The sequence below is a fragment of the Hemitrygon akajei genome, chromosome 6, assembly GCF_048418815.1.
Source record: "Hemitrygon akajei chromosome 6, sHemAka1.3, whole genome shotgun sequence".
Lineage (NCBI taxonomy): Eukaryota > Metazoa > Chordata > Chondrichthyes > Myliobatiformes > Dasyatidae > Hemitrygon > Hemitrygon akajei.
In genome coordinates this window covers 127391604-127417742 of record NC_133129.1, presented here as the reverse complement: position 1 = coordinate 127417742, position 26139 = coordinate 127391604, and the positions used below count along the sequence as shown (strand labels likewise).

The window sequence follows — 26139 nt, the reverse complement described above, 5'->3', positions numbered from 1 at the left end:
GGCTTTCTGCTGCAATGTAGTTTGAATATTACAGTAATTTCCATCGCACCCTAGATTACAACCACTCATCAAGGATTATCAGTCACTGTAGAGTATCTCACAATGTTCTGCATTTATGGTTCTCCTGATGTTCTGACCCTTGCCATCTCTCTCCTTGCTCAGATTACATTTCCTTACTGAACCACAGTGAAGTAAACATGTGCACAGTTCTGGCTGATAGAAACTCAGACAGTTATCACTACAAATTATTGATGAAAGCACTCTTGTCATTCTTTTAATTTTGCAGGAGGGATACCTCAATTAACCTTTCTAATCCACACCATAAATATCTGGGTGACGTGGTAGCGTAATGGCATTGCTTCACAGTGCCTGCTAAAAGATTATGGTTCGACTCCTACTGCGGTCTGGAAGGAATTTGTATGTTCTCCCCATGACCACACGGGCTTCGCTTGGATGCTTCGCTTTCCCCCCCGCACCCCAAAGACTTACGGTTAGGGCTAGTGAGGTGTGTGCATGGCCTGATGGCGCCAGAAGCGTGGTGACATTTGCACGCTGCCCAGAACAATCCACGCTGATTTGGTTTGTCACAAATGATGCATTTCACTGTTCAGTATGTTTTGATGTACTTCTGACAAATAACATTAATCTTTAAATCTTTAAAAATTCTTAAATGTGTGTGGAAGAACAAATTTTCAATTTTCTATCATATAGTTCCACTACAGCCCCAGCTCCATACAAGTTATGTTTCCTCCTTATATGAAAACCTTGCACTGGTGTGCGTTTTCACCCGATGGCCCAAATCACACTCGCCATCAGAATCACTACTGGTACATTGCTCCTTATACCACAATTCCCACAGTTGCTGACATAAAGAGAACTGTCTTCACCTTGCTGTGCCCTCTAGGCATTCTTTTTCGTGCCCTGTGTACTAACACATACTGATTTCCTGTTCTTCATGGTCACATTCCTACAGCAGTAGCTGTTTGACTTTGAAACACATTCCTTCCAAACCAACTGGCTATCTGGCCCAGTCCCTGTAGAGCCCCACTTGTATAATTTTGAATGCCAATTTGTTCTTAAACTCCAAGTGTTTGGATATTTTAAGTATACATTTTACATATAGCTGACTGGCTTGCAGTAGTATTAATATTCCCACTTGTCAAGATGACTAATTGATAGAAGGGATGTCATTAAGGTATTGTTGGTACCTGCAAAACTTATATAACATCACAACTTGAGTTTCTCTCTGTTGTTTGATTCCAGTACATGGGTGGCAATCCACATTCCCCCAGTGTCCCAGGCAAGCAGGAATTGCTACCCTCAGCAACTGTCATCTTATTCAAAGAAAAATTGAACAGGAATTGGAATAGATTTATAATTGTTGCATGTAGCAGTATATCTTGTGTACTGGACCCACAGATCAAATCATTACACAGTGCATTGAAGCAGTACAAGGTAAAACAATAACAATACAGAATAAAGTGTAACAGCTCCAGAGAAAGTTCCGTGCTGGTAAACAGTAAGGAGCTGGATCACAACAAGGTAGATTGTGAGATTGAGGATCCATCACATCATTCTAGGGAACCATTTATTACAGCAGGGTAGAAGCTGTACGTACTTTCTGTCTGGTCTTTGTATTGTATTGTGGCGGTGTGCTACACGCAGCGCTGCAATAACGACACGGAGTCGGTGAGCTGCAGTTGCAAAAGAGATTTATTCAAACTTCGCGGCCTCGCTTTAAAGCCTTCCTGATCCCACCCTCCCCGGGCGGGAATGCACAGTCACATATTCACAGTCCCATCCCGCACACGGGCTTTTCCCCTTGCTGGTGAGCAGGCTTGGCGCCCTCTTTGGGACCGCGCCGCTTTGTGAGCCGGTTCGAGTGCGCTGGGAAGTGAGTTACCACAGTATGCCCATTAGAAGTGGGTGGTGAAAATTCCTGGAACGGATGGGGTCTTTGTTTATTTTGGCTGCTTTATACGAGGAGTATAGACAGAGCCCAGAGAGGGAAGGTCGGTTTCCATAATGTGCCGAGTAGCACAATGGTGTAATGGTTAGCGCCTTGTTTCACAGTGTCAGCTGAAAGATTGTCCTGCTGCTCTCTGGAATGAGTTTGAATGTTCTCCCCATGACTGCATGGGCTTTGCTTGGATGCTCTGGTTTTCCCTCACATTCCAAAAACTCCTAACCCTTTCAAACTCAACACCATTGATCTAGACAGGAGCATGTGGACCATTTCCCTTTCTAAAGTCAACGACCAGCTCTGTTGGAAAGGTTGTTACCATGACATTTTTCACTAAGCTTCCTATCTCATCTCTTTAGTTGGACTTATTATTTGAGATACAGTTCACTCTGGTGGCATCATCTTGGATCTTGTAAAAAGCCTACTCTTGCAATTTTCTTGCATCAGAGCTCTTGAAGATGCAGGCGGTGTCCATATCAAACCATGGCAATCCTCCCATCTATTCCATCCACAGGACTCTAGCCTTCTCTTATCTGACACTCAAATGCTCTGCTGATTTTCCTCTGAAGATACCATAGCATTATGTGACTTGCTCACAAAGGAGAAGACCATGCTGTTATCTGTCTTGAGGTTGCTCCCTGCCCAACTTTAAGACAGTGTCCTGAATGAACCTGATTCAAATTGATTGGTGCCCCTTCCATTTTCCAGACTATTCAACACAATCCTTTGAAAAAAGCTCCATTGAGTTGAACAACTTTTCATTAATTCTCTTATTTCCAGACAACAAAATGAATGATCTTACTGCACCCAGTCTAAAAATATTTGAAACTTGCTTCTTTTAGCCAATGTCTTAAACCTGACAACCTGTTTTCCAACCATTGTACCTGTGAAAATCTCTGAACGGGCTGGGATTTAACTTCCCATCAAAATCCTCACAATGTCCTCATGAGAAACTTATTTCATGCTCAAGATGCTAATAAATTCATTATTACTTGAAATATTTCTGATCCTACCACTAGAAGTGGTTATGATCTTTGTCTATTTGAAAAGGACCCATTTCTCTGTTCTCTGTCTTCCTGCTGGGACTTTGACAATATTATTTGCACTCAGGGTCTTCTCTCCCATTCTCCTATATGGAGCAAACAGCTGTGATCTGTCATACTTTTCTAATTCACTATAAATGCCACATCCACCAACTGATATCATTAGCACCATTCACGCTTTTTCTAGGGAACACCATTCTTTTCTCTCTTACACTTAGTTGTTTCTTCCTATTTCCCTGGATACTACTTACCAATATGGTGTTCTCTCTAGTACTTCTGATCAACTAGACTAGTACACAGGACAGAGCTTCATGGTAAACCTTTATTAATGGCTAGCAATATCCAAACAACGGCAATGAATGCATCCAAAGTCGTAAGCAGCACACACTATATAATGCAGCTGGTCAATAAGGTCACGTTACTCTGCTACCTCTACTTCACCTTTCCACTTTATTCCCATTTCTCTTGCTATCTAAAAATCTAGCATCTACCTTGGATGCAGGCAAAAACTCAGTATCTATTGCATAGAGAATTGCAGCTCCTTGAGTGAAGACATTTCTCATCTCCATCCTAAGTGTGCAATTCCTTATACTGACCCATTGTGCACAACCTGTATTCTGGACCATCCCATCATCACCTTTGCATTTAGCTTGTCAAACCTGTTGAAAGTAATTTTGCTTATTAATTTAATTGCATACTTTAGGAGCACATGATTAAAAACCGATTCCTTTTCCAAGTCAACTGTTATTATAACCATACTCAGATCATTTTGCCTCACTCTGAACTTGTGGCCAGGCACCTTGAGGCAAGAATTACCCTTGAATATCTGATGTTTCTTCATCAGGCTTCACACAATGATGTCATAAGTCCTCTCCAGTCCTGATGAAGGATCTCAGCTTAAAACATTGATTGTTTATTCACCTTCATAGATACTACCTGACTTGCTGAGTTCCTCCAGCATTGTGTGTGTTGCTTAAGAGAACAGTGAAGATATGCTGCAGGTTGCACAAGAGGAGTTATGGTGATCAAAGTATGAGTAACAGTGCATGTGAATGCAAAAGATGGAAGCATTACGATGTGAATCACAGGATCCTCAAAACCCCTCTTCAAAATGACTTAATGTTAGATTTGCTACTGATGAGGCATAGTGCAGAAGGACATAAATCTGTGTAGAAGGAACCAACCAGCAAAGTTTGCCTTAAACTTAAATTCCCTCGCATGGTCCAAGTATAATGAACAGTCCTCTTGAAGTACTTAAAATTAGGTAATGAGGAGATGGAAACAGAATGTTGAATTTCAAATCAATTAATTAATTGAGAAAACAGTGATATGCAAGTCCATAGATATTGCGGTTTTAGTTGGCTGAAGACTAAGACGTGCGTTGGAAACCATTTTTCATTGGGGTGGAGCCAAGTGCTGTTAGCTAGTCATACAGGAGGAATCCTGCAGGTTACCAGTGGAGAAGTTGGTTGGTCATGTGAGTTGGTAATATCAACAAAGAGCAGAGCTTCTGTGGCATAAAGGGAATATTGGGTATATTTATGGAATGCCACAGATTTGCAGCATTGACCATTCAGATGTCTGCCAGCAGGAGATGGGCACTTACCATTTCCCTTTGGTCAGTAAGTGAAGCATGCAATGAGTTATAATAGTAGAGATAGATACCAGAACAGAAACTATTAATTACAGAGTCATCTCTGAAGACCACCATAAGATTTGAGAGACAAACCTGTGAAGCAAAACTGGTCCAGAATGGTAATATTTGCAATTCTCAACAGCAAGATGCTTGACAGAAGACCCTGTAATATGTCGCCCCCAATGTTAGAGAACCATTTTACTGAGGTTTCAAGCATCACCTATGCCTTTTGAAGAACCCACAGATAAGATGGAAAGTAAATGCCCAGCAATGTGCACAATTGTGAGGTCTGAGATGAATGATGTGAGGTCCATTCTGTATGAGGCATATCCAGAGATGAGACCCAGCAGAATTATCAGTTATTGGAGAAACACTGTTAACTTCTGTTCCACTTCTTCATTATCACATTGAATTCTTTGGTTAAATTTATAACGGTTGTAATTTCAAATACACTGATACTTCCTATCCATTCCTGGGTATAAGAGCACTAATGGAATCAAAATTAAATTGCCAGAGGAACTCAGTGGTTTGAGCAGCAGCTGTTGGGGGTGGGGGGTGGTGGTGGAAGGAAGTGTCAATGTTTCAGTTCTAGACTCTGCATCCAAATGTTGACAATTCTTTTTGCCCTATAGATGCTGTTCCACTTGCCTAATTCTTTCAATAGATTTTTTTTTGCTCCAGATTACACTATATGCAGTCTCTTGAGTCTTCAGAGATGGAATAAGAAACAATAGGGGACCATTGTGATATTATAATGTATACTGTAGGTGCACCAGTGACAGTCGTACGACTACTACTACGTCGACTCAGGCCTAGGGGACCGGCGTTGGGCAAATGACAGTGGTACTGTGCGGCAGTGCAAAGTTAAGGATGGTCTCATCACTACATGTGAGTGGAGTGAGCCACTGAGGCAGTGCATATCTTCACTGTATTCCCTCCATTGGATTTCAGAAATGGTCTGGCTACGTTTTAGGTGGGACACCAACGTGTGTGCGGCTATATTAAAACTCTCCCATCCATAAGCTGGAGTTAGGGTACTTGACCAATTGTATTTTGTTCCCCTCATTCAGTGGGCAGGATAGCTAAACCTGATCCTCCCTGTTAAATGGTTAAGAGAACAAGGCTGGTATATGTGGCTTCCTCATAAGCTGGTTGAAAGAAGTGATGTAGTTGTTCCTCTTTTTGAAAGTATGGCGAATGTTGCCTTATCAAAAAAGTTGATTTTATATTTCTGTGCTCTTCACCCTCTCATTTCATTTTCTTTTTGCCTTTCAGATTTCTAATTGTTTTGGTTTGCCTCATCTTCAGTGTCATGTCAACAATCGAACAATACCATTACTTTGCCAACAGAGCTCTCGTGTGGATGGTACGTAAACCAATGATGTTTCTTCTGCACACACTCTGTAATGTGGGCTTGGTTATTAAGAATAAGTATTCCCACCACTTGACATTCTTCTAGTGGGGTATACAAATCTCTTACAGTCTGTAGCCTGTATTAATGTATGCAGAATAATGTATAGAAAAATCTTGTGTTGTAATCTTAAACCTGACATGTCACCGTTTTTGAATCTTACTTTCTCAAGGTGATGAATGGATTGGTGCCCCTTGCTGCAAAAATTACCTTGCCAAGTATAATTGTGTTGAGCAATTAATCCTTTTTTTGTGGTCAGTTATCCATGAGATTGCTATGGCTGACAGATTTGTTACATCTGGTGCTTAAACAGCTGCTGGATTCAGTACACTGAGTCTAGGTCAATACTGCATGCTCATTATCAGCCAGTATACTCGGTGCACTATTGCCTGTTGTTTCACTGACATTGTGATCACTGGGTCAGAATAGCAATTTGACCAATGCAGACTGGGGAAACTTTCAAAGAAGTATTTCTTTACCAACAACTATTTTGAGAAGTAATATCCCAGTGATAAAGTCCATCAATCAGCAGAATTAGAGACTTGGGATAATATTGTTCACAAGAATAACAAGTTTGGGAGTTTCAGTGAACAGCAAAGGATGATCAAAATCCTAATAGAGATAATGGAAATTAGCAAGATTTATAAGCATTGTAAGAGCTTATATATATATAGTGATTAATGATAGCATGTGTGGGTACAAGATGCAAATTGTATTGAAGAATAAAGTAATTAAAGTATTAAATAAGTATGGATTATCTTTACTGAAGAAGACTTCAAAAATGAGATGATGGAGAACCAAGGGTGCAGCACCAGTAAAAAACTGGAGGCAATTAATATTGCCAAAGAAAAATGAGTTGAAGGACTTAAAGGTCTAAAAGCAGGCAAATTTCTGGTCCTAATTCCTTCATTTCTAGAAGAGGTGGCTGCAGAATAAATTGATCAAGCAAATGTCCTGAGCTTCTGGAACAGTCCTGGAGATAAGTTCAGAAATCTAATAACACTGACGTCAATTGGCAGCCAGTGTTGGAATCCATTATTAAGCATTTGTTTACAGAGCACTTAAATCATAAACTGATTAGGTAGAGTCAATATAGTTTAATAGAAAGGCTGGGTGACAAGGTAACCAGCGGAATGGATGAAGGAGAAACCAATGGATATAGTCAATCTGGATTCTCAAACTGTCTTTGATACAGTGAAACAATACATTTTTGCAGAAAATAAGGGATGCTGGGTTGAGGGTAATGTATTAACAAGGATCAGTTAAATGTCAGGTGCCAATACTGAGCTCTCAGCTATTCACAATGTAAATTCTTTTTTCACACATGGGAAGGGGGTTGATGTTTTTCTTTGAATGGGTTCCATGGTGTTCTTTGTTTCGTGGCTGTCTGTGCGGAAGACGAATCTCAGGGTTGTAAACTGAATACATAATTTGATAATAAATGTACTTTGAATCTTTCAGTAACTAAAATGAAAAAACTAACATTTGTGAGCCTAAGTTTGCTGTTAATACAAAGCCAGATGATAAAAAGGAAAGTAAGGTGGGTATGAGGAGTCTGCAGAGGATACGGCCATTATAAATGAGTGGGTAAGAATGTAACAGATAGAGTACAATATGGGAAAATGTGAGTGTACTTACTCTGGTAGAAAAAATAGAACAGTTTTTAAATGGCTAGAAAGGTTATATACTGTAGAATGATAACATGGGATATCATGTTGTGCTTGTACTGATGCTGGTTAGGCTGTGCGTGGAGTATTTTGCAAAAGGGAAATTAGCTGTGGGCCAAATAATGTTGGCCTTATTGGTTGTGTTCACCTCATGACAAAGAACTTGAATGGGTTAAAAATAATGAGTGCAGTTCCGGAAGGCCAGAGGCAAACATGCAGTGACGATGCAAAAAAATCTGTCCTGGTGCCTGTGAGCATCTTCTGTAAGTGGATATTTCAAAGGTTTCAAAGGTACATTTAATGTCGGAAAAATGTTATGTAATATACTTCCTGAAATTCTTTTTCTTCGCAAAAATCCACAAAGACAGAGGGGTGCCTCGAAGAATGAATGACAGTTAAATGTTAGAACCCAGAAGTCCGCCCAGCTCCCCCTCCCACGCATAAGCAGCATCAGCAAAGCAACGAACCCCCCTCCCCATCAGCAAAAAAGCATTGGCATCCCCTCCCCCACCAAGCAATGAAGGCATGCAGCAAAGCATCAATAAAGACACAGACTTGCAGTAACTCAAAGACTACTAGTTCACCTGGTATCCAACATACTACAGGCTCTCTCTCTCTCCCTAATAAGGGAAAAAAGAGGTGGCCCCATTTCACAGCAAGAGGGGAGACATAACAACCACTCGCTGATTTATGATGTTAAAGTTCTGTTGCGTCACTTCTTCCGAGCTCTGTGCCCAAAGAACTCGGGTCTCTGGGCGCACAGCCAGCAGTCAGCTCGCTGCTTTCGATCGACCATCTCCCACGACGCACCAGTTTCCCGCAGAGGCACCGACCTCAAGTCCGCCTGCCTCCAGAGCCACGAAACCTCGGAGCCCTGAAGGCGCACTAGGCCGCATCCTCGGCATATCAAATAGCGGCCAGCCGTGAGACCCGAGAGCAGGTCTCATTCCCGCAAAGAACCAAAGTAAGTGTGCAACTCCAGGTCAAAAGAACCCTGAAACAGAGATATTAAAGATAGAAATAGAGCTGTTCCAAAGATGCAAGCAAAGGGGTCTCTGTTAGGCACCATCGTTCTCCTAAGCTCCTTCAACATGTTCATTCCACAAAGATCAGTATTGCCAGCTTGTGCCATTGTCAGATACAGGAGGAAAGCAGTGTTTTCAGTGCAGTTCTGCTAAGTTACTCACAGTGGATGTCTGCAAACTGAGTGCACAGCAAACTGAGAGTGTGTCACTACTGTGGGGGCCTGGTCCTCAACCTACCAGAATGTTCGGCATGGCCCACAACATGTTTCTCTTTACTAACAAGCCTAGTGAAAGGTTGTGGGGGTTCGAAGATTTCATTGACTTGGGATGAAGGTGAGTAAAGCACGACGGGTGCCAGAAGGAGAGTGCTAATGTGCCTGGGTCAAAGAGATGGCACCCACGTTGTATTGCCTCCAAACAATTGGTATGCAATCAAAATCCAGTAGGTTCAATGCTTAGTGTCAGCACCTCAGTTTATATGTCTCCAGTAATTTTCTATTTTAAGAGCGCATATATGCTACCACTTCTTATTGATTCTAAGACATGCTATGTGTTAAATTACGGTCAAAGCAAATAGCATTAACAGTGGCTTTAATTGTCTGCTCGGAAGCTTGGCTTTAATGGGGCAAAATTCAGGCAGAAGTTAGCCCTGATCAAAATGGAAGGTTTTTCTTGCTCGTTGTCTCCAGGCAACGTTGTTTAAAGCAGGGGAGTGGGAGAAGTCGCCTGGGTTCCCGATGGTGTTGGCACCTGAAGGAGGGGTTGGCCAGCAGCAAGTTTCAGCTCGTGATAATTACATCAGGTGTTTGACTTGGCACCACAACTGATAACTAGAGCAGATGAATGCTCGTTCAGGCAGACTGGGGAGGGAATCAAATCATCAGTGTAGACAGACATTCACTTAGAGTCAAACTGGGTTGGAGTGGCTGTGTTCTGATTCCCTATTGCTGCTGCGTTTGGGCTGAGCAGGACTGGGATCTGACCCAGCAGAGATTGGCCATCTCCCTATCCCAATCACACAGGATTCAATCCTGAACTCATGTTTGGAGTCTGGATGTCCTTCCTCTGTATTCTTCTCCCACCTTTCAAAGACATGTGGCCACTGTATACGTGTGTAGGTGAGTTGGTGGAATATGGTGGGATGATTATAAAATGTAATGAATTGTGTAAATGGGTGATGGTGGTTAGCATGGATTCAGTGGGCAAGGAGCCATTTACATCCTGTGTGCCTCCATACATCGCTAAAATGACTGAAGGCTACACACTATCAGTGTGCCTTTGAACCTTGATCTATGAGGAACAATGTCTTCCCTCAGAGGGTGGTGCTCTTGTGGAGTTCTCTACCACTGACAGCTGTGAAGATCAACTCAATGAATGTATTTAAGAGGGATGTAGGAAGCTTCTAGACACAGGAACCATCAAAAGTGAAGGAAGAGAGAGCAGGAATTGGGCACTAAGATAGATGGTCACCCGTACTGAATGGTGGAGCCTGTTCCTTTTCCCATTTTGTGTTTCAATGTTACCGCCCCCTGACCCTGCTTGCTTCACAGCCCGCAGCACAAATGGAGAAGAAATGCCCCGGACGTGTGTACATTCATTTATTTCTTTACTCCTGCTTGGTCTGGAAACTGGAACATCTGAATCCCTGACCATCAGGTGTCACTTCCTCAAGGTCTAAATTATCCACCAAAAGCAAAAAAAAACCCAACACCTGTCCCTGCGATCAAAACAAAAAGTACTGGAAATATGTAGCAGGTCGGGCAGCATCTTTCGTGACAGAGGCTGAGTTTATGTTGCAGCTTCTTCAAAAGTTAGAAGGTCAGCTCTGTTTCTGCCTCTGCCTGACCTGCTGAAATGTTTTCTGCAGGCAAAACCAGAGAAAATCTGCAAAGAAAACCAGCGTTTTCTGTTTTTATGTTAGACAGTCCCACTTCACCCACTAGGTACCCAAAATGTGTCGACGTTTCCCAGACAACTCACCATCATGGGCTGTAGAGATGTAAAGATTGGGCTGAATTTAAGGAACTCCATCAGTTGGTGTACCAATGGCACCAATGGTGTACCCTTCCCCTTCACCCTCACCTATCCCTGGAGCTGGACACCAGCAATTCTAGTTGAGCAACGATGGTGTGGCTAATGTGACCAGGACTCTAACACGGTTTTTTAGACAAAACTGCATGTTTTATAACATCACAGATTTGTCACAATAGGTGATTCTCATGATCTTAAGTCAAACCTGTCCTTGCTAATCCATTTTTTTGCTCAGAGGATTCTAGAATATGAAGTGCTAGTTGGCCCTGGGCCGATACTCAGTGTAGTTCAGGAGGATGAGGAGCAATGTCTTCAAAATCTGCCAAACACTGAAAGATGTGAAGAGGATATTTCCAATAACAGGAGAGTCTAGGATCTGAGGGCCCAGCCTCGGAACAAAGGGGCATCCGTTTAAAACAGAGATGAAAAGGAACCTCTTTAACCAGAGAATACTGAATCTGTGAAACTCGTTGCTATGGAGGGTGGTGAAGGCTAAGTCTTTGGGAGCACTTAAGGCAGAGATTGATATGTTCTTGATCGATAAGGAGGGTTAAGGGGAGAAGGAGTGAGTATGAGATTGAGGAATAAAACTGCCGTGATTGAATGGTGGAGCAAACTCAATGGGCAGAATGGTTGTAATTTTATATGGTCAGGGTATTAAAATGAAAAAATACTGTAAATCAGGCAACGAGCCTGTCCCAAATCATGATTGCAGTGGTTTAGGCAATTTGTTTTGGCAGCTGTGGTAATAGAGTTGACTGGCAGGTGCACAACGTAGGTGCTGACGCGGTTCAGCATGGGGTTAATATGGTATGATTCTCAGCTTGAAAGAAGTGTGGAAGTTGCCTTGACAACCAGCTGGAGGTCCTTCCCTGGGCCTTGTGGGCTGACGAGCAAAGCAACTTTGTTGGGGAAAGTTTCCCAATTTAAGCTGACACCCCTCCCACCCCTTGGCTGCCTCTGTTTGTCAGGTTTTCCACACCACATTCTTCCTTAATTAAATCCTGGTTCCATTCCAGCATCACCAGAGTGCAAAAGTGCTCACTCATCCTTGACAATAATGCGTTGTAGCAGATCAAATGATACACTTTTTTTTCTTAGAGCCGTCAGGCCTGAGGCTCAATTGCATAACACCGTTTCCTTTTCAACCTCGTACAAATGGAAGTGGAGTGAAACACAGTAACACCGGAAATTTGACCGACTGCTTCAGGGACAGAACTGTCCCTGTGCCCGATACAATGGCAGGAATTTAGGACTGATGCCATTCGCTGATCACTTCTCCTGGGAGTATTTAGACTATGTTGTCCTGGGAGCTTCTGGATAAGTTGATGGGCATGTCAGAGAGAAGATGGAAATATGTATTCTAATGGGACTGTGTGACTCCTCTGAAAGCCAGCACAGACTGGGTGGGCCAAATGGCCTCCTTCTATGTTGTATGACAATGCAGAGTAAGCTAATAAATGCAGCAGGCTCCAGGATATTCCAAGATTACATAGTGACATGATAGTTAATTTTCCAGCGATCCAGGTTCAATCCTGACGTGTGGTGCTGCCTACGTGGGTTTTGCACACTACTCCCCGTGGGTTTGCACACTACTCCCCGTGGGTTTGCACACTACTCCCTGTGTGTTTTGCACACTACTCCCTGTGGGTTTTGCACACTATTCCCTGTGGGTTTTGCACACTACTCCCCGTGGGGTTTGCACACTCCTCCCTGTGTGTTTTGCACACTACTCCCCGTGGGGTTTGCACACCATTCCCTGTGTGTTTTGCACACTACTCCCCATGGGGTTTGCACACTCCTCCCTGTGTGTTTTGCACACTACTCCCTGTGGGGTTTGCACACTACTCCCTGTGGGGTTTGCACACTACTCCCCGTGTGTTTTGCACACTACTCCCTGTGGGGTTTGCACACTATTCCCCGTGGGGTTTTGCACACTACTCCCCGTGGGGTTTGCACACTACTCCCCGTGTGTTTTGCACACTACTCCCTGTGGGGTTTGCACACTATTCCCCGTGGGGTTTTGCACACTACTCCCCATGGGGTTTGCACACTACTCCCTGTGTGTTTTGCACACTACTCCCCGTGGGGTTTGCACACTACTCCCTGTGTGTTTTGCACACTACTCCCCGTGGGGTTTGCACACTACTCCCTGTGTGTTTTGCACACTACTCCCCGTGGGGTTTGCACACTACTCCCTGTGTGTTTTGCACACTATTCCCCGTGGGGTTTGCACACTACTCCCTGTGGGGATTGCACACTACTCCCTGTGGGGATTGCACACTACTCCCCGTGGGGTTTGCACACTACTCCCCGTGTGTTTTGCACACTACTCCCTGTGGGGTTTGCACACTATTCCCCGTGGGGTTTTGCACACTACTCCCTGTGGGGATTGCACACTACTCCCCGTGGGGTTTGCACACTACTCCCTGTGTGTTTTGCACACTACTCCCCGTGGGGTTTGCACACTACTCCCTGTGTGTTTTGCACACTACTCCCCGTGGGGTTTGCACACTACTCCCCGTGGGGTTTGCACACTACTCCCTGTGTGTTTTGCACACTACTCCCCGTGGGGTTTGCACACTACTCCCCGTGGGGATTGCACACTATTCCCTGTGTGTTTTGCACACTAATCCCCATGGGGTTTGCACACTACTCCCTGTGGGGATTGCACACTACTCCCTGTGTGTTTTGCACACTATTCCCCGTGGGGTTTGCACACTACTCCCTGTGGGGATTGCACACTACTCCCTGTGGGTTTTGCACACTACTCCCAGTGGGGATTGCACACTACTCCCTGTGGGTTTTGCACACTACTCCCCGTGGGGTTTGCACACTACTCCCAGTGGGGATTGCACACTACTCCCTGTGGGTTTTGCACACTACTCCCCGTGGGGTTTGCACACTACTCCCAGTGGGGATTGCACACTACTCCCTGTGGGTTTTCATCCAGCTGCCCCGGTTTCCACCCACACCCCAAAGGTGAGAGTTTGTTCGATTACTGAGAGATAGCCATTGTGTAGGTGGGTGGCAGGAGAATTGAACGTGGGTAGTTGTTGGGAACAGGGGATGAGAAATGGTTTTAGTATCGGGAGAGTGTTCAATGGTTTGCACAGACTCAGTGGGCTGAAAGGCCTGTTTCTGTGCTGTGTGAATCTATGACTGTAACACCATCTTTCTGAGATCCAGACACTTGTCAGCCAAGTCCCTCACTTATATTTCCTCCTTCTGTTGACTGCCCCTCCCATCAACACAATGCAACAACCAGTCAGTTCCCCAGTGATAGCCTTGACCTCTGCAAACTCCCCAGTCCTGGACCACCCCTCCTCCCCCCCGTAACCAGAACCTGAGGCTGCCAACGATCTCTCCCCGACCATCAATCTTGGCCTTGATCCAGAAGCACCTTTTCCACTAGTTTGAAGTTCATGGCCAAAGCAATCACTGCTGCCCCTTTACAAGAGCTCCATCAGAGCCCTTCCCTGAGTGTGGACCTTGCTGTAAGTGTGGGCTTAGGCTGAACTATTTAATGAACACATCGATATGATCATGAATGATTATGCTTCATCAGGAGTTTAAGGAGATTCAGTACGTCACCAAAGACTGGTTTAAATTTGTGGAGATGTACCGTAGAGGTCATTCTCACTCTCTGCATCAGCACCTGGTAGGGAGGCTCTGAAACGCAGGATTAAAAGAGGCTGCAGGTTATTGAGAAATCACCAGAACCATCAAGAGCACAATCTTCCTCACCATCGAGGGCATCTTCGAAAGGTGATGCCTCAAGGCAGGGGAATCCATAGTTAAGAACCATTTAGGATATGTATGCCCTCTTCATATTACTGCCATCAGGCAGGAGGTACAGAAGCCTGAAGACCCACACCCAACTGTTACGTTTTTGTAACTCCAGAACTAATTGAAAGAAAAACTCGAGGTGCCCGGGTGTAAATATGTGTACATTACTTTTTACATTAGTGAGGTGCATATGACTTGGTGGCGTAATTCATGTATATTTACATATATCCTGTAACTAATTATTTAAACAATAAAGAATGCCTAATCAAACAATACTTTTACAATATTACTCAAATATTACTGCTATACTAAATATGCAACAGTCCTCCCTGCTTAGCTATAAACTCAAATACAAAATAGAATGCATCTCAACTTATATACATACAGTATACTGTTTAATACAACTATTAAACAGACATCCACAGCATAGTACATTTTATATTGTCCTATTCAGACTTAAAATTTAATTAACAACACACACAAAATGCTGGTGGAACACAGCAGGCCAGGCAGCATCGATAGGGAGAAGCACTGTCGACGTTTCGGGCCAAGACCCTTCGTCAGGACTAACTGAAAGGAAAGATACTAAGAGATTCGAAAGTAGTGGGGGGAGGGGGAAATGCAAAATGATAGGAGAAGACCGGAGGGGTGGGATGAAGCTAAGAGCTGGAAAGGTGATTGGCCAAAGTGATACAGAGCTGGAGAAGGGAAAGGATCATGGGACGGGAGGCCTCAGGAGAAAGAAAGGGGGAGGGGAGCACCAGAGGGAGATGGAGAACAGGCAAACAACTAAATATGTCAGGGATGGGGTAAGAAGTGGAGGAGGGGCATTAACGGAAGTTAGAGAAGTCAATGTTAAAATTTAATTGATGTGGGGGGATTCCTGACAACGTGGGGAGAGGTGGTCCCCTGCTTGGCAGGTGAGACTTGTGGCTGTGAAACAGACTCAGGTCCTGGGTCCTCCTCCGTGCTGGTTGTAGAAGTTGATTCTGGGACTCCAACAGCTCTGGATTCTTCTCTAACAATTGACTCTGCTCCCCTCAGCTGATCGATGTGTTATCTCCGGATGACATCAGACACAATCTCCACTCTTTAGGCGATGGGTCTAGTTCCGTCCTTAATCTTTCCAAGTTGGTACATTCGATCACCTTTGTAGCCCCTCGCCGGGATAGCTCATCCCGGTGTGAAGCATTGAACCTCCTTGCTTGAGGAGGCCTCAATTTGTCACAGCTGTTTGTCCCACATACTCCTTCTGAGATTGGGTTTGAGGAGATTGAAACGTGAGCACGGGGGATAACCTAGGAACAGCATAGCTGGTGTGTTGTCGGTTGTGGAGTGTGCTGCATTGCGATTTGCTTGGGGGAACTTGGAAGTTTCTCATTCTGTGTCAGTGTAGTGTATTCTGCAGATGTTGCCCGCCATGCATTCTTTAGACTCCGGACAAAGCTTTCTGATAAGCCACTTGTAGCTGGGTGATACGGTGCAGATGCAATATGTCTTATTCCATTCATTTTCAAGAACGATTGAAGCTCTTTTGCAACCATCTGTGGTCCTTTAGCACTGACTAAGCATTCTAGAACACCAGTCCTTGAGAAGAGGCCTCTCAAAGGTGTGTGAGACTGCAGTGGAGGCTAATGGGAACACTTCTGGCCACTTTGTAGCTACCAAGAAATCTGTGCCTATGAGTGGTCTGGCGAAATTCACATGAATCCTCTGCCTGGGCGATGCAGGCCATTCCCAGGGATGGAGAGGCGTTGCACTTGGCATCTTCTGTACATGTTGGCTCCCGAACCGCGCTTGGCAAGGTGCTCAATCTGCTGATCTACCCCCAGTCACCGGACAAAGCTTCGGGCCAACACTTACATTTTGACCATGACTAGATAACCAGTATGTAACTGATCCAACACTTTAGCTCTCAATCCCCACATAAGGCAACCCCAAAAGGCAAGTTCAACCTGGCATTGGTAACAATGGGGAAGTGGAGCTCCTGCTGCACATCCCAACTATTTTGTGGCCATGTTGACCTGAGAGAGTATAGGATCTTTTCTAGTTTACATTTGGATCATCTCTACTGTAATAGGGAGACTTTTAATTTGCATTAGGGAGAATATTTCACGCGGAGTATCCTCTTTTGTAAATTTTTCTGTTATTTCCATGATTAGGGGAAACGGGACCATCCATCTGCATTTCATGTAGATGTGCTCAGTGGATGGGAAAGCTTTACCCATGATGGACTGGGCTATATCCATTACTTTTTGTAGGATTTTCCATTCAAGGGCATAAGTGTTTTCATACCAGCCTGTGATATACTCTTCACTACATATCTATGGAAGTTTGTCAAAGTTTTAGATGTCATGCCAAATCTCCACAAACTCCTAAGGAAGTAGAGGCGCTGCTGTGCTCTATTTGGTGGGTCTAGGATGGGTCCTCTAAAATATTACCACTGAGGAATTTAAAATTGCTAACTCTCTCCTCCTCTGATTCTCTGATGAGGACTGGCTTATGGACCTGGTTTCCTTCTCCTGAAGTCAATAATCAGCTGATATTGAGTGAGATATTGTTATGGCACCACTCAGCCAGATTTTCGATCTCCATTCTATATGCTGATTCATAATCACTTTTTATTCGGCCCACAACAGTGGTGTCATCAGCAAACTTGAAAATGCCATTGGAGCTGTGCTTATCCACACAGTCATAAGTGTAATGTGAGTAGAGCAGGGGGCCATGCACACAGCCTTGTGGTGCACCTGTGCTGATGGAGATTGTGGAGGAGATGTTGTTGCCAATCTGAACTGACTGGGGTCTGCAAGTGAGGAATTTCAGCCTCCAATTGCACAAGGAGGGATTGAGGCCAAGGAATGGAGCTTATTGATTAGTTTTGAGGGGATGTTGGTATTGAATGCTGAGCTGTAATCGATAAAGAGCATCCTGATGTGTGCATCTTTGCTGACCAGATGTTCCAGGGTTGAGTGAAGAGTGAAGAGCCAATGCAATGGCATCTACTGTGGACCTGTTGCTCTGGTAGGTAAATTGGAGCAGATCCAAGTTGCTTCTCCGGCAGGAGTTGATACGTCTCATCACCAACCTCTCAAAACACTTCATTACGGTGGCTGTAAGTGTGACTGGGCAATGGTCACTGAGGCAGGGCACCATGCTCTTCTTGGGCACCAGTATAACTGAAGCTGCCAAAGCAAGAGGTTAAAGATCTCAGGGAACACACCAGCCAGCTGGTCAGCACAAGCTTTTAATTACTTGGCCAGGTAACCCACCTGGGCAGGATGCTTATCATGGATTCACCCTCCTGAAGGATGCTCGCACATCAGCCTCAGAGACTAAAATCATTGGATCATCGAGGGATGTGGGAGACCATGATGGTTCTCCAGGTTTTGATGGTCAAAGCGAGCATAGAAGGCATTGAGCTCATCTGGAAGCGAAGCCCTGCGGTCACCTAGGTCGCTTAATTTCACTTTATACGAGGTGATAGCATCTAAGCCCTGCCGCAACTGCTGATCATCCTTATTTGATTCAAGTTTAGTCCAGAATTGCCACTTCATCCAAGAGATAGTTTTCCAGAGACTTTACCTGGATTCCTTTTAACTTTCTTGGTCACCAGACTTCAATGCTGCAGATTTGGCTCTCAGCAGATTGTGGATTTCATGGTTCATCCAGGTCTTCCAATTGGCAAAGATTCCGAATGATTTATGAATGTTTTCTTGTAAGATTCCACAAAATGATTTCTCAGTGCATTATTAAGCCCATCCCTGTACTGACAATGATCGGACACAATCTCTTCAATTCAGCCAGTTTCGTTGAACTCGACCCCCCTTCCTTTTGAGTCTACTTATGAAGCCTAAAGCATTCTGCAGTCAACAATGGTTTCGGGTGTAAAGGTTCCTGCATTACTTTCACGATTCAGCCAAGTTAATTTTGGCTCATTTGGTTGGAGCTGTTAAATTTCTATGCAAACTGTATGCTTTTCCACCCATTGCACTCAGCACTCATTTTTCCTCAGCTATTTCATTTGCTTGAAAATACTGTTCAATTCCCTCAGTATACATAATCCAGTTATCAATCATGCAATCAAATGCACCTGTGTTTTTGATGTAGCCAAACATTCTACTTATTTTTTATTTATAGTTATTATCACTGACTTCTCTCTCTGTCTCTCTCTCTCTCTCTCTCTGTCTCAAGAACAGGTAGGTTGTCATCTCAGGTTAATTTTAAAACTTCCTCATCTCTGCCCTGATGTTTTTTTAACTCCAAAACTAATCGAAAGAAAAACATGGGGAGACCGGGGATAAACTTGTGTCTTGGCCCAAAACATTGACAGTGCTTCTCCCTATAGATGCTGCCTGGCCTGCTGTGTTCCACCAGCATTTTGTGTGTGTTGTATAAACTTGTGTACTTTAGCGAGGCACATATATGACAGTGTGGCACCATGAATTATACTAGTCGCGTAATTTTACATATAACCCATAAAGAATTATTCTTCATCAAACAATATACTTACAATATTACTGAAATATTAAATACAGCTCATAACTGTTTTAGGAACAGCTTCTTTCCCTCTTGCTTCAGATTTCCAAACAGTCCATGAAGCAATGAAGAATATCTCACTCTTCTTCTTTTGCACTGTTAATTAATTTATTTATTGCAACTTATTGCAATTTTCATGTCTTGCACTGTACTGCTGCCACAAAACAACACATTTCATGACCTATATCAGCATTGATACACCTGATTGTGATTCTCATTCATTTACATTAATAACCACTTTCATGGAAAGAAACTAAAGTTACAGCCTTGGAAAGCTAGACATGAAGCCCTTCTTTATGCTGCATTTGTGCTTTACCTTTGACAGAGTTGGAGAGCTGGATATAGAAGATTAAAACCTGGCATCACCATGCCAAACACAGCCTGAGTTCGGGTCCTTATTCTTTCCACATCTTGCCTGTAACCAATTACAAGCACATCACTCACATACAGCAATGCCACATACAGGATATGATTCCTGTCTTGGCCAATGTGCTGAGCCAGTCTGGTGCTGACTGAGTACAGACACAGATGGTTGGACTCCATCAGCCTGGATCTCACAAGGGCTAAATACAATTTGTTACTGAGATGGGAACTTTTACTTATTTGGCTCATCCTTATATTCTATGCCCTTGAGCCGAAATCTTATCTTGTCCTGAAATGATTGTCCTTTAAACACAAGGAAATTGACTGTGGAATCTTTGGTTAAATTCCATACCTTTACACTGCCATACCCTGAACGTCCAAAGGATGGCGATATTGCCTACAAGTTCCAAAGCCAGCCAGGGACCAGAAAATCTTCTGGTTCTCAGCAAAATGGAAAAAGTGGACCAGGATACCAGCAGGAGATGTGATTTCATAAACACACAAAGTTCTGTAGTTGCTAATAATCCAGAGTAACACTCATAAGTTATTTTGGAACTTAGTAGGTCCAGCTATGGAGATGATTAAAGAGTCGACATTTCAGGCTGAGATCCTTTATCAGGATTGAAACTTTGTTTGTCCACATTAAACTTATGCAAGAATGTGCACATTACATTCCACTGAAGATAATGCATTTTAATTATGTATTTTCAAGTAATCTGAATTGATGGTTTGTATTGTGGGAATATCATTATATTTTGAAGTGTAATTATATTTTAGCTGTTTAAAACTCAGAAGAAAATTACTTAGGACACAGTTCTTAAGGTGTTAGAGGGACACCTCTGCTCCCCTTCTAATTCCCATTTATTTTGGAGCCCCAAAGAATGGTGGCTTGTGTGCCAACAAGAGTAGACAGTCTTATCAATTTGCACAGGGGGCACTGAGCGTGATAGGACCTCCTTATCTCTAATAGAATGGGAGAAGGAGCCCAAACACCAAGTCCATACAGAGTCCCTGAATTCTGCTTTCAATTAGTGGAGATTTATGGTGACATCCGGAGAGATGGCGGCTGTGTCAACCTCTGCAACCCATGGGCAGGCATTAGGAGTTGGATGATTGACAGATCTGCGTCAATCATTGCACAGAGTTGTGTAGATCGGGGGGGAGATCCGTGCACAGTCTGGTTGGGATTGCGTCCAGCAATCTCAACTGAGCCATAAGATTAAGGGACCCAGTGCAGGGGTTAATGCAGGGAAATGACATTGAGGTAAAAGATTAGTCATTAGGTTCACGACTCCTCCTCAAACCGGTGGAAGGGAAAGTCAACCTTTGTGTCAATTCTGATCACTACCAGAGGTCAAGGAGGCAGGTTCTTGGTATGTGAGGGGGTACTGCCACAGTCGAGTTTATTATCATATGGACGAGTATGGTTGCAATGTAAAGATTACTTGCAGAAGCATCAGACATAAAAATCCAATCTATATATTAAACATTAATTGAACTTGACCTTTACAAGAAAGAACACAAGTAGAATTTTTAAAAATTCAGTTTCTGTGCAAAGTGGTCAAGGAGGTCATGGCGTTTTTAATACTGTAGTGATGAGGGTTTCCTCAGGGTAGGGTGGAGTCATAACCAGGTTAGCCACAACATAATTGAAAGGCAGAGTAGGATCCAGGATCATGTCTGGAGCTGGAGCCATCCTCTCCTAATGAGAACCAGATGGGAAGGCATACCATAGTGCCTCCTTCTTGCCCAAGTTCAACCCTGGATTGACCACCAGAACCTCATATCCATACGGCAGATCCACACCAGGCTGGCTGGGCCCTATTCTTCAAGCCATTCAACTTCACCTTCTCCTACCGCCCTCTGGCGCTGTTTGTCCCCTGGCTATCATCCACAGAGTAATGGTCAATCAGAAAGAGCCAATCATGAAGTGGAGAACTTTCTGCATTGCTTTGCCCCCTCTAACCCTTCCACATGGAAGAAGTATCTGCTCTGGGATGAATTAGCCCACAAGCCACACTCCTCCTCTGCCACGGATATGTCATTCTATTAAATACTTCATGGCTACCAACCCCTGTTGTTCCCCGCAGAGGAGCCCCATCTACCGGGCCCTGGTTCACATTGCCAAAATGCTTGAAAGAGGGCACAGAGGGTCATCCTAGCTGCCACCATCGGTGCCTAGCCAGACTACTCCAGCCTGGGGACCGAGATATCTGCCCCTTCAAACCGACGCCCATAGTCCATTTTTCCCATCAACTCAACTCAGTCACTTACCGTCTCCAGCAGCCACCTTCCCTCAGGGCTGTACCTATCTTCCACATATCCTGCCTTAAGTTTGCTCTCCAATCTACTCCATTTCACCAGTTGATGGATTTATGACATCGTGGATGGGATGTGCAGTACCTGGTCAACTGTGAAGGGTACAGCCCAGAAGAGAGGCTTTGGGCGCCAACCAGTTTATATCTTGAATCCGTCACTCATTGAGGAGTGAGTTCCACCAGATCCATCCAGATCATCCTGGGTCGTCTTGTGCTCATCATAGGAGGGAGGGGACCCATTAGCCCTGCTCCTCCCAGTCTCCACCAGCGGACAGGTCTCACCTGCAGCTCATTTCCAACTCATCACCTGCAGCCTATTTAAACCCAGCAGTGACCCTCAGCCATTGTTCACTCAACCAGTTGCTCCTAGCCTTCAGTTACTGGGTTGTTAGCTGGTCCATTCTCTCTTACTTGTGGCCCTCATAGTTTGTTCTTTTGCAATTTATTAGTAAAGTGATTACTCATTGCTAAATTGTCACTTCTGTTCTGTGTTTGGGTCACACCTCCTCTACAATGCCTGACAGCAGAGACATCCCACCCTTCCTAGAAGTTCCGGGAGTCTTCCGCATATTGATAGCGGCTCCCTGACGCCCTCAAATTATATACAATATCCTGGAAATCGATTTTTTTGAGAGCAAGTGAGCGAGAGGGGGGGAGAGAGAGAGAGAGAGCGAGCGAGACAGATGTAACGAGAGAGTGACAGAGAGAGCATCCTGATTGGTTTCTCTTTGTGCTAAGTAGACCTATCAGTTTTCTGTGTGGGCGGGCTTTATAGTCGACCTCTCTCTCTCTTTCATTGTCCGTCAGTTCAGTTTAGTGTCCTGCAGCGCCACGGCAGAGTGTTCCAAAAAAAGAAAATATAAAACGTTATTCACCCCAGACTGCACTAAAGTGTACCCCTGCCTAATAAGGGTCAAAAATAGTGACAGTGTTGCTCGCTGCACTGTTTGCAACAGTGACTGTTCTATTGCCCATGGTGGGTTAAGTGGAAGCACAGGCTGCTCATATTTACAGCGTTGGTTGTCCAAGTCAACATTTGTGCTGCTAAACTGCTGCTAAGGAGTTCTCAATGTCATATGGAGAACTGCTAATTGACAGCTACTACTACTTTGAGAAAAGTTCCAAACGAAGAGAAGACCCAAGTACTCAACAAGGAATGAGTGTGTGTGTGTGTGTGTGTGTGTGTGTATGTGTGTGTGTGTGTGTGTAAATATGTGATCAAATAAATTGTTGTGTTCTTTCATAATCAAATGTCCTGTATACATACAACCTTGGATGTCGACCGGGGGTGGGGTGTGGTTCTACCTCCCTGAAATGAGTTTTTGCAGGGTGGGATGTCTGGACAGTGTCGCCAGTCAATTCGCAATTTTTCTCTGAATCCACTGCATTTTCTTTAGGGGTGATGTCTCTTATGGACCAGTCATTGTCTATTGGGGTTCAGGACAGAGTTTTCTTCTTCAGTTTTGTTGACTACGATGGGCTTTGGTTTTCCATACTTCTGCTGAAGACATGTTTGAATAACATGTTACCAGAAGATGAGAGCTAGGGTCATTTCACATTTCTGCTTGATAGCAGAATAAAAATGGCAGATAAGGGGCATGATGTATTGTTTCATTCTTAAATACTTCAGTTATCCTCTGCTTGGTGGTGTCTCCACAAGAGGGTTTATTCCTAGTGGGTAACCCTTCTTTGTATGTGGCTTGCCGTTCTGATAACAGTTCCTCTCATCAGGACATTAGATGGTCATCCTTCATCTACCCTTTGATACCATGAAGATTTTTTAATTTCAGAAATAAACGTTGTTCATAATAAAAAATATATACAGGTAGTCCCCGAGTTACGAACGTCCGAATTACTGACAACTCGTACTTACGAACCGAGGAAGAAGAACACCGTCCGCCATTTTAAGTAGGATCGCGATGCCGTCCGCCGTTTTAAATCGTTGCCATTGACACTGTGTTGAGTGTTTAACTTTGTATTTGGCTTAAATTTTTCTTAGTAAGATTCACCCTGGTTCTGGTCGGCTGGTGGCACAGTGAGATCAGCACCGGGCTCGAGAGCAGAGGTTCGATCCAGTGACAGACCGCTCCCGTGCCAGGTTGATGTCCATCCAGTGACTCCTGTGCCATCCGTGCCGGGTTGATGTCGAGCTCGAAACTCGACCTCGTAAAAAAAACACTGCCACCTCCAGTTTAAATACCCACGCGGAATATTGTGGAGGATCAAATACCCAAACCCAGCACAGCCCTCACTTGTCCCATTTAACTTGTCTCAGTGCGGTGGTCCTTAGGACCCAGCGGACCTCGGGAGCTGGCGGAGCTCGGGACCCGCTGCCGCAGTGTTTCTGTTCCGTTGACAGTGTGTGGTGGTCCTTAAGTCCCAGCGGACCTCGGGAGCTGGCGGAGCTCAGGACCCACCGCCCACAGTGCTTCTGTTCCATTGACGGGAAGCGATCACGATGGAAAATAAAGTAGAAATAATAAAGCGTTTGGAAAGAGGTGAAACGCCATCGGTCATTGGAAAAGCGTTGGGCTACAGTCAGTCAACGACCGGAACAATCTTAAAGGATAACAGATAAAGGGAGAATAATGGAGCATGTGAAAAGCCCTGTCCCGATGAAAGCTACAATTATTACTAAGCAACGTAGCGGTTTAATTATTGAAATACATAGTTTCTTAAGTGTTTTATATGCATAAAAAGGTAAAATATATACTATATACTAAGACAAACGTTTGACTAACTGACGCTAAATAATACCAGATGTGCTTGTTCCGACTTACGTACAAATCCGACTTAAAGATGGACTCAGGAACGGAACTCGTACGTAACCTGGAGACTGCCTGTATATACAGAAGAAAACCGTACAATACCCCAAGTGAACAGTCACTCAGCCAAAACTGTGCAAGGGAATAGGAGTACAGAGGCTCCAGTTTTCAATACACAATGGTGTAACTCACTTCATGGTGGTTTAGATAAACGGCTGCAGAGTGAGGCATGGAGTGCAGGAAGTGGAACTCCCATTGGTTGCAGGTAGAAACTCACTGGCTTTACTAGATTGTAGAAATTATCAACAATTCTTTTTAGTTTGATAATGGGGAGTAGCTGAAGGATAATTTGACGAGTCTTGGGGACCCATCAGGGGGCGGCATTGGAAGACACAGTGAATTGGAATCGGGTTTATGATCAGTGACGTCATGACATTTCTCGCTTCTGTGGCAGTTGTACAAGGTCCTTCATGATGGGTTCAATGGGTACATTGCAGCAAATCATTAATCATTTACAACAGGCAGGACTGTCGTGGTACTAAAATAGCAGATTTTCTGGGCTATTTCACTCCAACATATTTCTAATTCACATTTTTTAGATGTTGCTCAGCATTATGATAAATTTCCCAGTAGCATGGGAAAGGAGGCCCTGGTAACTGGAAGAGAGTGAGCTAATAAGGAGACGCAATCAGGGATTGTGAGTTAGGGAGGAGACGAGATCAGGGATTGTGAATTAGGGAGGGGACGGGATCAGGGATTGTGAGTTGGGGATGGGACGGGATCAGGGATTGTGAGTTAGGGAGGGGACGGGATCAGGGATTGTGAGTTAGGGAAGAGACGGGATCAGTGATTGTGAGTTGGGGAGGAGACGGGATCAGGGATTGTGAGTTAGGGAGGGGACGGGATCAGGGATTGTGAGTTAGGGAAGAGACGGGATCAGTGATTGTGAGTTGGGGAGGAGACGGGATCAGGGATTGTGAGTTAGGGAGGAGACGAGATCAGGGATTGTGAATTAGGGAGGGGACGGGATCAGGGATTGTGAGTTAGGGAGGGGACGGGATCAGGGATTGTGAGTTGGGGATGGGACGGGATCAGTGATTGTGAGTTAGGGAGGGGACGGGATCAGGGATTGTGAGTTAGGGAGGAGACGGGATCAGGGATTGTGAGTTGGGGGGAGACAGGATCAGGGATTGTGAGTTAGGGAAGAGACGGGATCAGGGATTGTGAGTTGGGGATGGAACGGGATCAGGGATTGTGAGTTAGGGAGGAGACGGGATCAGGGATTGTGAGTTAGGGAGGGGACGGGATCAGGGATTGTGAGTTGGGGATGGGATGGGATCAGGGATTGTGAGTTAGGGAGGGGACGGGATCAGGGATTGTGAGTTGGGGATGGAACGGGATCAGGGATTGTGAGTTAGGGAGGAGACGGGATCAGGGATTGTGAGTTAGGGAGGGGACGGGATCAGGGATTGTGAGTTAGGGAGGGGACGGGATCAGTGATTGTGAGTTAGGGAGGAGACGGGATCAGGGATTGTGAGTTAGGGAGGAGACGGGATCAGGGATTGTGAGTTGGGGATGGGACGGGATCAGGG

The 26139-nt window shown here is 44.4% G+C and overlaps 1 protein-coding gene across 4 annotated transcripts in view; it reads left to right on the top strand.

Annotated features, from left to right (window-relative positions):
- Positions 1 to 26139, top strand: part of kcnq1.1 (potassium voltage-gated channel, KQT-like subfamily, member 1.1) — a 787687-nt gene that overhangs the window by 122944 nt on the left and 638604 nt on the right. For all 4 annotated transcript variants that reach the window (XM_073049209.1, XM_073049208.1, XM_073049206.1 and 1 more), the window contains exon 2: positions 5918 to 6008. In XM_073049209.1, the coding sequence (XP_072905310.1) occupies positions 5918 to 6008 (91 nt within the window). The remainder of the gene's footprint in view (positions 1 to 5917; positions 6009 to 26139) is intronic.